This window comes from Salmo trutta, chromosome 30, assembly GCF_901001165.1.
Source record: "Salmo trutta chromosome 30, fSalTru1.1, whole genome shotgun sequence".
NCBI lineage: Eukaryota > Metazoa > Chordata > Actinopteri > Salmoniformes > Salmonidae > Salmo > Salmo trutta.
Genome location: NC_042986.1, coordinates 14,494,883 through 14,506,944, shown reverse-complemented (window position 1 = coordinate 14,506,944; position 12,062 = coordinate 14,494,883). Strand labels below are relative to the sequence as shown.

Below are 12,062 nucleotides of genomic sequence, written 5' to 3'. Positions count from 1 at the left end.
AGTATAATAGACTCTGGTAGAATGGTGATTGTCATGTTGTTTAAAAAATATAAAACTTTATGTTCCCTGACCGGGAATCACACCCGGGCTGCAGCGGTGAGAGCACTGAATCCTAACCACTAGACCACCAGGGAAGACTGACGTGTTCAGAAAATGTTAAATACTCTTCAAGAAATGATATTGTTAACGGACTTCGGAAGTACAGTTACGTTGTTTTAAATAAAAAACATATTCCCTGACCGGGAATCGAACCCGGGCCGCGGCGGTGAGAGCGCCGAATCCTAACCACTAGACCACCAGGGAAGGCTGAAGCTATAAGAAAAAGATGAACACTCTTCAAAAAATTATATTGTTTACTTTCAAAAAACTACTATTGTGTTTTTTTTCTTCATGATGATATTATTGAGGAAATGACATTTGATAATTTATAGGATTTGTTACAATAGTCTGTGATTCCAATCATCTTACAAACATTGAAAAGAAAAAGCCAGATAATCACATGTTGACATTATGTTCTGCTTTCACAGTTGGGATTCATTCCTAAATGCGAAATTCCACGCTGTAGAAGACCAAATTAAAACAGTGAATCAATCAGTAGGCTACTGGGTTAAAGTTCGGTTATTCGTGTTTGCGACAGCTGCGGATTCTGGATGACGTGTCTGTCAAGAGCATTGCAATTGATTGCACTCATGTTTTGTGCTTGCCCAGCCTTTAAGACTAGACGTAACATGTTAAACGTACATTCGAAAAATGCATTCGGTATGATTACATAGGGTAGTTGGTCGGGATGGACGGAAGGCGTGCGTGCATATAACGCGAAGTCTAGCAACCCAAAGGTTGTGTTTGACTCTCATCAAGGACAATTCTAACTAATTAGCAACTTTGCAACTACTTACAACTTTTAGCTTTTTTTCAAACTACTTAGCATGTTAGCTAACCCTACCCCAAAACTTAAACCCTTTAGCCTCCTAACCCCTAACCTTAATAACCCCTTAACCCTGACTTTAGCCCTAACCATAACCTCTATCCTAGTTTACATTATCCATATAGGTATCGTTAGCCACAACAAATTGGAACTCATGTCATACCTATGCAAATTCGTAACATATTGTACACATTGCAATTCGTAACATATCATAACAATTGTAATATGTAACATATCATACCAAATGGATGATGGATAGCCACAAATTAGTACACACCATACGAAAAGTAATTGCCACATTTCAGTATATATTTACGTTTGCTATGTTACGTCTACTCCTGAGTCCAGGTTGGCTTCCCTTGAAACGTAGGCCTAAACGTGCCCTAACCCCACCCATGAGCAGCTCGTCCAGGATGCGTCACAGCGCCCACTGTATAAAGTTACCTGCTTGACCCTATTTATCATTCTACACTGAGCACACCAGAAATACTTTGAAGGTTTCTATTCGAGAACATACCACAAATGGGCAAGAGTAGTAGTTTAGCTTAATTCACCGAGTATTGCCAAAAGACCCACCACCGCCTTTGGTGTTTTTCAACATCATCAAACGCCAATTAAAAAGGTAAGATTGCTTTTAGAAAAAGCAAAAAATATTCGCCTCTGACTATGCCAGCTTGAATGGCAATTGAATATGCTGGGCTACTTGCCCAGATAATGGACAATGTGTGTCCAATCATATTTTGACCTACACTAAATATATTTTATTTATTGTCCTGGCACAAATTATAATTAAAAAAAAAAGATTCCACATTGCCTTTAACAATGTAGGCTAATAGCCTTGAAATAGTGAAATCAGAATGTGGGGGTTCTCTTTCTACCAGCTTTGTATCTGATTCTGATCATCAAAGAGAATTCTCTAATTTGTTGAATAATTATTGCCTTGACTGCTGATATTGTACATTCTCTTTGCATCTACATTTTGTCTAGATGGTCTGTTTTATCATACACTTGCCAGTGCTGGCCTCTTATTTTTCTGCACATGAGGTGTGATTGGCAATGCTGGCATGACTTTAATGCACAGTCACACATCCAATAGTGCCTAACAGCAGTAAGTCTTTTTTTTTCCACTGTGTAAAGGGGATTGGTTTATCCTTGATGTTTTGTGACTGCCTATGTAGCACAGACATGCATTACCCTGACAATCCCTAGCCAGTAACCATCTGGACTGAACTTCTGCCCTGACTGGACCTGATAAAACTGACACGGCATCAAATGGAATCAGGTTGCTTCTCAGTAAACCACTCGTTTGTGGCAATGTAGTTTGGTTGGGGAGTAAAACCATATGTTTAGCATGTTTCATTCCACGGCAGTGTTTGAGAAGAGTTTTGCATCCTGTGTAGTCCTGCTTTCTGGTATATCCTGCTTTTCGAGTGGCTTAGTCAGTACCTTTTTTTTAGAGGTCCTGTAGCGCCTAGCACCAAGTGTTGAGCTTTCCTGGATAGGTGCCTGGAAGTTGGAACATTATACCTGCATACCCTGGTCCCAGACAGCCCACTTATTTGCAGATCATGGTGTGGAAATCACTTTGCACAGCTGTTGGTCTCTATCACACCCCTCAGACTGGGGGCTAAGCCAACAGTATCAGAGGCTCAAGGGGTCAGGAGCATGGGAAGTGGAAACACACGTTTGCCTAAAATAGGCTAATGATAGGCTTCTGTGACTGGATGATGCTAGTAATCCAGAATTTGTCACTCAGGCATGTTTCTAACTCACTTTGGATGAAGGTGAGTATAGGCCTGTTTTCTGAGGTGTCGCAATGCTGTGACTGGGTTGCAGGCTGCTTTAAATGGGTCTTACACTTTCCACAAAGACAAATCTGTACAAAAACCTATGTTGAGGCTGATGCGTTATGGCACATTTTAATGACATCTAGCAGCATCCATAGCAATATTATTTGGCTCATCCCAGTATCACTTGCCTCTGCTTGCATGGTTCCTGTCTCCACACTCCTAATATCCCCTTCTCTCTTCCCTAGGTTTACCATCTTTGAGCGGAGTTAAAGAGAATGGCATCAATTCCGTCCACTGGCTCTCTCATTGCCACCCATGATTACTATAGAAGGCGCATAGGCTCCACTTCTAGCAACAGCTCCTGTGGCAGTTCTGAGTATGCTGGCGAAGTCATTCCACACCCCCCAGGTACAGACCAGTTTCTCGCACTCTGACAAGTTTTACTTAAGAACATTATCTCTCACTCGGTTCCTAAAGTTTCCTTTTGTTTTCTCTTCCTCAGGTCTGCAGAGACAGGACTCTGGTCACTGGTGGTCTTCTTTCTTCTTCCCAAACAAACAGAACCAGCCTGGCGGCATGATTGGATCTGAACAGAAGTGAGTTCCCTGGCCCAAGAGTCACACAAATGGATTAAAACCATGCATAGTTTAAATGTTGTGCTTAATTTGTCCTTTGTAAGATGTCTCACCTTAAGTAACCGGTTAATTGTTTTTCTGTACCTCTTTAGCTAAACAGTATTTCTTGTTGCAGGAGTGGAACGTACACAGTGACCAACGGGCAGGTGGCGTGTATCGCCAGGGAGATGGTGTTAAAAAAGCAGCTCAGTAGGCAACTCAGTGAAAGCAGTGACTCTGGGAAGGTGGAACAAGGGAGCCCACCACCCTCCTAATTCCATCTCTTCTCCAACACCCCACACCTTGAGTTTAGTCGGAGGTTGAGGCAGCAGATTTTAAAACTTTTTAGTGATTGAGGCTGCTTTTCCTCCCTCTGTGTTTATAAATATATTTTTTTATTAAAGACAAAAGGATTTCTCTATCATGCTTTTTGCTGTTGAATAAATCAAAATTCTTGCAATGAATACTTTGTCTTAATTGTATTCCCTATTCAAGTGACTAAGTCCCTAAATATTTGTTTGTCTAACTATAGACACTGTACCAGTAAAGTTTGGACACCTACTCAGCGCAAGAGGTGTCACTACAGTCCCTGGTTCGAATCCAGGCTGTATCACATCTGGCTGTGATTGGGAGTCCCATGGGGCGGTGCACAATTGGCCCAAGTTTGCCCTGGGTAGGCTGTCATTGTAAATAAGAATTGGTTCTTAACTAACTTGCCCAGTTAAATGTTCAATTGAAAAAAAAATCCAGTGTTTTCATTTTCTATACTGTAGAATAATAGTGACGACGCCAACTATGAAGTAACACATGGAAAGACTAAACCAAAAAAGTGTTAAACAAATTCAAATATTTGAGATTTTTCAAAGTGGCCACCCTTTGCCTTGACAGCTTTTCACTCTTGGCATTCTTAACTAGCTTCATGCCTTAGTTGTGGAATTTCTTTCCTCAATGTGTTTGAGCCAATCAGTTGTGTTGACAAGGTATGGGTGGTATACAGAAGAGAGCCCTATTTGGGGGGGAAACCCGAGAACAGCTCAAATAAGCAAAGAGAAACAGTCCATTTTAAGACCTGGTCGGTCAAGCCGGAAAATTTCAAGGACTTTGAAAGTTAAGTGCAGTCGCAAAAACTGTTCAGATGCGACTGCGTGAATCAGGCCTTAGTCAAATTGCAAAGAAACCACTAAAGGACACAAGAGACTTGCTTGGGCCAAGAAACACGATCAATGGACATTAGACCGGTGGAAATCTGTTCTTTGGTCTGAGTCCAAATTTGAGATTTTTGGTTCCAACTGCCATGTCTTTGAGACGCAGAGTAGGTGACTGGATGATCTCCACGTGTGCTTTGCTAGTGAACTTGTCTGTGATTTATTTAGAACTACTACTTAATTCCATATGTTTTATTTCATAGTTTTGATGTTTTCACTATTCTACAATGTAGAAATAGTAAAATAAAGAAACCCTTGAGTAGGTGTGTCCAAACTTTTGACTGGTACTGTATATACTGTTAATCATAACTGTGTATATAGTTTACACACACAACTTAAAATGCAATCTTATCAACAAGATTTGGGTACAAATTGCTGAATAGTTATTTTACCTGATTTATTAAGTTAGTGATGAAAGTGTAGTTTATAATAACGTTTATAACGAGTCAATATTCTTAACCCATGGCCACTATACTGAACTTGTAAAGTGTGATAGGGGATAGACAGACAGATTTGAGAATGAACCGTTCTGGTGTCCACAATATGTAACCAGATAACAGAAATGATAATAATCCCCGAAAGTCCATTGTCAGTTTTGTTCATGACAATACTGATTGAGTGTAGTGTCTGTTTTATAACATGCTGCCAGCCACTGTTAATGCAATTAAGCCGATTAGGCTACAATATGATTAGCAACAGCTAATTGGTAAAGACGATGGCTTACGTTTATATAATACAGTACACCTGTTCTGAAATATAGGTCAACCACCTGTGGAACATTCTGTGTTGCTGCAGAGTCATTCACATTGTTTTTCACAGTCTCTTAGGGGATAAAAGGGAATGTACACTATATTTTTATACAGACTTTCTATGATCTCAACACATTGGTGGAGTCAGCACCTGATAATATCAACAAGGACACAATAAAATACACTTTCAGGATTGTTAGTTATAGTATGGACCAAATGTGAATACTTCACTAGATTTACACCGACTGAAGTTGTCAACAACTTCAGCTGGCAGGTATATCCTTGTCCCATCGTGCACTAGTGACTTCTGTGGCGGACTGGGTGCAGTGCACGCTGACACGATCGCCAAGTGTACGGTGTTTCCTCCAACACACTGGGGTGTCTGGTTTCCTCCAACACACTGGGGTGTCTGGTTTCCTCCAACACACTGGGGTGTCTGGTTTCCTCCAACACACTGGGGTGTCTGGTTTCCTCCAACACACTGGGGTGTCTGGTTTCCTCCAACACACTGGGGTGTCTGGTTTCCTCCAACACACTGGGGTGTCTGGTTTCCTCCAACACACTGGGGTGTCTGGGTTAAGTGGACATTGTGTCAAGAAGCAGTGTGGCTTGGTTGTGTTTCAGAGGACCCATGGCTCTCAACCTTTGCCTCTCCTGAGTTGTACAGTAGTTGCAGTGACAAGACTGTAACTACCAATTGGATACCATGAAATTGGGGAACTAAAAATGTTCCACTCTCTACAGACATGGGAATCACTCATCCAGCATGCTCTCAAATGGTTGAAGTTAGAGCTGAGGCTAGGGTTAGTGTTTAACCAGGATGTGGACATGAAGTTGAGGGTTAGTGTTGAACTGGGTTGTGGGTTAGGGTTGAACTGGGTTGTGGGTTAGGGTTGAACTGGGATGTGGACATAATGCTAGGGTTAGAATTAGTGTTGAGGCCAAAGCCAAGGTCAGGATGTTCCCTGTGTTTGTGTGGGGAGGGGAACACAGTGTTTGTGGCCAGAGCCACCAAGTTCAGTAGGCCAGGGTTAATGTGTTACTCTACCACTGGACTATTTCTGATCAGCAGCATGCAGGGAGAACGTGTACACACCGGGATCATGTTATTGAGTGTTTGCAGACTGTGCGCTGTGGTGCACATGCTCCAATAGGAACTTCCATGTTAACACAGTGCTCCCTGAAGTGTTCCTTTCCCATGATTGATAAGCTCAGTAATGTTTTGTGTCAACAACACCAGTTTCCTGGCAGTAAAGTATCACTCAGGTCACCGCCACACGTTTCTGGTCAACACTGAAGCATAAAGATCAAAGGCATAAACTCTGGAGAATAAGATAGTTATAATACAAATAATACATTGAAAGAATAAGTTAGTTAATGTTATAATACAGTTATAATGCAACCCCACTGAGCTTTAGAGGTCTGATAAATTGCCGCATGTGAAGCATGAGAGAGGGAAACCCAGCCTGTGCTTCTGGTACGGTACTCTCTTGGCAGGTCAAGGTAGGACTAAGTTCTCCCTCCAACTGGATGCTTATACGTTTCCATACATGTGCCCAGATTGTGAAATAGCTTTTGCCTTTTGTTCCCAGCCAGAAACATGTAAACCTGCAACCAATCCTTCTTTAACTACGCCATTGCTAAGGCCTGCATTCAAACCGAAGAGGCCACAATGAAGACTTGTCAAATTGAAATGGACTGCATTTAAGAAAAATAGCGTTGATATTATTTCTTCACATGATGCAGAACACTCTCAGTTCTTTGGAATGAGTGCACTATAATAACTTTACACTCACACGCTCACTTAGTCACAGATATTGTCCACTTGGACTGAGGTCATTCTCTCAAACACGCATGCTATTAGCAGCTAAGTACGGGCATAAACAACACTTTTAACATACATTAAGCCCATAGAAAATCCCACCGTTTTGCAGTCAGCTCTGTTACTGTCAGCTAGTCCTGGTCCTATGCTGCGCCCCTGTGAATGTTATTGGTTGATTGCTGAAGTTTAACTGGGTGGCTGCTTGCAATCGCCATGCTGCTGCTTTCTGGCTCGTTGCTGATCTCTTGTGGACTTAGGCTGTCACTGCAGTTTTTTACATATTGGTACACTGTCAGAAGACCCCTTAAGAAAAGAGACTCCATCTACTCTGTTCCCTCGTTCTCAAGTGTTGTTTGATGGCTTGCATCTTATGACATCATCATTCTACTAGCTGCTTAAGACTGATGAACTGAAAATGCATTCTTCTCTCTGTGTCATCAGCACGACAGGCTGAGTACTGCACACTCTAAACATATTTGAGGCCTTGGAAGGAGACTTTGTATAGCGTACACTAGCTATTTAAAAAAAATCTTTATAACTGTGTTGGACACTGTGGATATAGACACATTTAGGAGGTGCAGCAGCTCAGATAGTGACATTGAACATGATTATGTACTACTGCATCCGTATCCTGGTCATTCTGTGAATATATATTGACACAAAGAGACTGAAGAGGCACCATGGCAACAGAGAAGAGCTTGTGGAGCACGTCTATCCACAAGGCTACTCCATCTCTCCATCTCTCCCATACATTCTCTGCTCTCCACCCCCAATCAAGGAAAGCAATTCAAGTAGCCAAGTTTCGGTTTGATAGCTCATCGCACTGTTTTATTCAGTTACTGACATCTCAGAAGAGAGCCTTGCAATGCTGCTGTTGGTAACCAACATTTTTTACCGTAGCGTTGACGTTACACTGAAAAAAAGCTCTATTTCAAAACAAACACAAGTCCCTCATCAATAGTGATATGTCAGAGGCAGAGAATATCCTGTCTGGGCGGCTTTGCATGAAACAAACGACAATATTTCTGCCTTTTCTTTTGTCTTTTTAGTCGCTTCACATATATCAATAAATATTTATACCTATAAACACTTTTCAAAAAAATCTAAATATTCAGTCACAGGTACTGGAAAAAGCTCCACTTTTAGATCACAATGATTAATGTACAAAACAATGACACACGTTTCATATAAATGTCATGGTAATAGGTAGAGAGACTTTACTGTCATCAGCAAAGATCATAATGGATAAAAAATAAACTCAGAGATTCAGCGTTTCCTGAGGTTCCTGTGTTCCCCCTTGAGGACCAGGAGAGGGGGAATGGCTTTTACATCACATCACTGAGGAGCTGTTACGAAAGGTCAAAGTGTTCCTTATAACAACCAGGGAATGTGATCATAATTGAATCATCATAAAATGATTGGCTGCCACTATGTTTCAACTACTGTTCACATGTTCTATTATTAAATGTTTTGTGTTTCTCAGTAATTGAGTTAAATGCTAATGAATCAATTCCACACCAGATGCCATGAGCTGCTATCAGAATGTTAAAGAGGGCTATTCAGTAGGGGGAAAACTGGTGGGTTATCTGCAATCCTTCAGTGGGGGATCCGTGTATCATTATGCTACTGATAAATCTCAGACAGAGGTAGGCTATTCACGGTGCACTTTGAACTGGCGTGACGCTCCCTCTCACTCCAGAATCCCTATAGGGCTATCAGCCATCATCAGATATCAACCCCAACCTGGTTGTCTTAGTCTATCCTCACTTTGGCCATGTGAATGTCATCTGATCTGACCACCGTTCAAAGCAGTCTGCATTTGATGCAATGCACTAAAGACATGTCTGAGTAAATACAAACAGGCGGGGTAGGGTGAGAAAATAACATGGCCGAAAAGTAAAAGTCTTTTGAAAAATCTGTACATGTAAACATCACACTTTCACTGAGTCCAAAAAACCAGAAGGAAAAAATACAAAGCGTCACATTGGTATACAGTAAATTACACCCCCGCACAGAACTGCAGTCTCTGACCAATGCAGGAGAAGTAACAAAGAAAGTAATATCAAGAACAATATACGTTTTACAAAGCACCACCAACTGATAAGTTAAAACAGGCAAGGGTTGAAACGGCGTAGATTTTTCTGGAACAGTGCTGTACCCCACAGAAAAACGATTTAGAATTAAAATGTTTCTTTTACAGCCCTTTGAACAGTTATACAAACATCTGACCACATCAGCAATGCACAAGCTACTAGGGCTTTTACGCTCTGTTTTTTTTATCAAACATCTATACATTACATTGTCCTGCCTATGCAAAGAGGAATCCCACTGGCCACTAAAATGTGTCTACAAACGGTTGTGTTTTCATTGGTCACAGTAGCTGCAGCACACATAAAATGTAGCTCGTTAGTCTTAAGACAAATTAAGAAGAGAAAGTTATCTGTTCCTTTTTTTTGAACACACAAAGCAAAGTGATGCATTAGTTAGACGTGGATGAATAGAATTAAGATCAACCCGGCATCAGTAAAATAACGAAGTGTAGATAGTAGTTTCCTGGTGGCTGTTGGAAATGATGGCTGGACAAAAGTAGACAAGGAGCAAATGGAGGTGGAGGAGACACGGAAGACATTTAAGAGGAGCGGGACAGAGCCCCAGGTAGCGATCAAGTTGATTGATAAAGTCTATCCAAAGAAGTCTATCCAAAGAAGTCTATCCAAATTAACCATGTTCAAATGCGTGGACGCCTGAGCCTTCCTTGATTTTTCAAAATAACAGTTTGTAAAGCCTGACTAGTGTAGCTAAAATACAATTTCGGAAGTCTGATGTATGCAAAATATAATGAGCTTTTAAAGCAGTACTTTACTTGTGTTGCTAGTAAAAATTCCGATTGAAGTAATTTAGTTTTTAAGACAATGAGATTGGATGAGTCTGGCTTGAGCCTTGCCATAAACCTTATAACCCAGTATTGTGCATTTTAAGAGTGCTTATGTGTTCCACATCAAATGATCCATACGATCAGGGGCGCAACTTTGGTTTTAGAAGTGGGTGGACATGTCTTTTTAAAATGTTTTTATCCAGTCGGATAAACACTCTAAACAGTCTACATCCTCATGGTCCTAAAGCACACCGTTGCCTCATTTTGTATCACATTCCAATGATAAAACTGGGGGGAACAAAAATGCCATTTCAGAATGTGTCCCCACCCCGCATCCCTAGTGAAAGTTGCACCCCTGCATACAATTATCAGTTGAGTGGACAAAAATATCTACATTTAAATCAGTACAGACAACCAAAATGAAAAGCAAAACACACACTCATTTCAGCTCTCATCATATACCACCATCACCATCCCATTGTCAAGCACATTTAGCTTAAATGTGTAAATTGAATTTATGAATCAAGTATGATGTTCTGTAACAACGTCAAGTTACAAAAATGTACCATGTTATTTTATCCTGAGCTGTAAAGTGCTTCCAAACTTGCAATAGATTATACATTTGAAATATAATAAAGCAGTCCAATTATGTCATGGATGGTGACCATGAATAAATTACTGATTATTTTGTGCATGTCACTTTAACATAGACTGACCGGTTCTTGGATTGATCATCCCAGCAGTTTAGTTAATATATGTGCTGCTGACTTCAATCATTTATGATAAATGACACTGAAATATATTCCTCTCTGGTATGAATTATCTGACAAATCTATAAGGTGCTGACCAGGTTGATTGCGTGAAGTAATTGTTTTCTTTGTTTTCGAATGTTAAGTTTACAGAGCAAACTTGTTTACAATGTCTTGTACAAAAGAGCGTTGAAACGGGCCACTCCACATCACTTCACACAACAAACAGAAATCAAAAACAACACACAGTAATGCTAACGTTCAACAACAATAACAAAAGTAGATAAATAGAATTCTTACTACACATTTCTTAGTGCTGGGTGCTCCACTGACTGGCCTGTCTGTGTATCTGTTCAGAGAAAGGATGTGCTCTGCTTATGGCTACGGTACTCTGTGCTGCCCCCCACGTACAGCGCACACACCATAGCAAGAATTGTGAGAGTAAACTGTGATGCGATCACACATTTTCAAGATTGTCTTTTGCTACTTTTTTTTAAACAGTGTTGTGTTTGATAGCGCAATTTCTGTTGATGAGAAATGCAAAGACGGGTAAGAAAGAGGAGTTGAGGCAGAGAGGATATGGTGGGATATGGAGGGAAATCTTTTTCTATAGCAGGCCAACAGCTGTTACAAGGAGCGCAATGCATTCCTTATACAATTCCATGACACGACCACGTGACGTTCAGGAGACAAAGTTCATACGCAACCATGTGCTGTTCATATCTGACTGACTTAAAACAACACAAACGCTTACAAAACTCTTACGATTGGACTATCAAATATTCTCAAGTTTCAGATCATTCTGTGTCCTATTCACATTTGTCTGATTGGTGCCATTCAATGAAAGGCTTCGGTTATATTAGAGACAAAGAAGAGCAACGTTCAAAACAAACAACAATGAAGCTACAGTGCTGCCATGGGATATTATTTCTTCCTTTCCCCCTTCCATTTATAGAGCATTCTGATTGACAACTAATGTTTCTGCTCCCAGTGGAGCCTCACAAAGTATGGGATGTTTGTTTTTCAGTTTAGCTCATCACACTGAGACTGAAAGCATGGGGAGGAGGTAGAGGTACCATAAGAAGACCTCCTTTTGCACAAAGTCTCGCAAAAAGCCATCATGACTATGTGGATATTGGCTTGACTTGCCAAATGGCATATCCACGCATGCACATTTACTGATTATCTTCCATATTGCACCTTGTTCCACACTTTTCCCAGAAGCAGTAACCTTTTGCCTACGATCCAAAGCCTATAGGCTTGGAAACATTACAGTGCTTTACCCTACAGGTTTAACATCCCTGCTTGCATACCTAAATCTTCAAACTTTAAA

At 40.8% G+C, this 12,062-nt stretch overlaps 1 protein-coding gene and 2 non-coding genes across 3 annotated transcripts; 1 reads left to right on the top strand and 2 right to left on the bottom strand.

The window, feature by feature from the left end:
• Window positions 1-62: 62 nt before the first annotated feature.
• On the bottom strand, window positions 63-134 carry trnae-cuc (transfer RNA glutamic acid (anticodon CUC)). Its single transcript has one exon. It is a non-coding gene; the product is annotated as a tRNA-Glu (tRNA).
• Window positions 135-231: 97 nt separating this feature from the next.
• On the bottom strand, window positions 232-303 carry trnae-cuc (transfer RNA glutamic acid (anticodon CUC)). Its single transcript has one exon. It is a non-coding gene; the product is annotated as a tRNA-Glu (tRNA).
• A 1,066-nt stretch (window positions 304-1,369) lies between these two features.
• Window positions 1,370-3,793, top strand: LOC115168049 (pancreatic progenitor cell differentiation and proliferation factor). The gene is made up of 4 exons (XM_029722913.1): window positions 1,370-1,547; window positions 2,961-3,123; window positions 3,218-3,311; window positions 3,466-3,793. The coding sequence occupies exons 2-4, from the start codon at window positions 2,991-2,993 to the stop codon at window positions 3,602-3,604; spliced, it is 366 nt and encodes a 121-aa protein (XP_029578773.1). The 5' UTR covers window positions 1,370-1,547; window positions 2,961-2,990; the 3' UTR covers window positions 3,605-3,793.
• Window positions 3,794-12,062: the final 8,269 nt, after the last annotated feature.

Bases quoted from the DNA above. Each gene is read 5' to 3' on its own strand.
- LOC115168049 (XM_029722913.1), top strand. From the start codon at position 2,991: ATGGCATCAATTCCGTCCACTGGCTCTCTCATTGCCACCCATGATTAC. The intron at 3,124-3,217 runs GTACAGACCAGT...TCTCTTCCTCAG, and splicing joins AGTCATTCCACACCCCCCAG to GTCTGCAGAGACAGGACTCT. The intron at 3,312-3,465 runs GTGAGTTCCCTG...TTCTTGTTGCAG, and splicing joins ATGATTGGATCTGAACAGAA to GAGTGGAACGTACACAGTGA.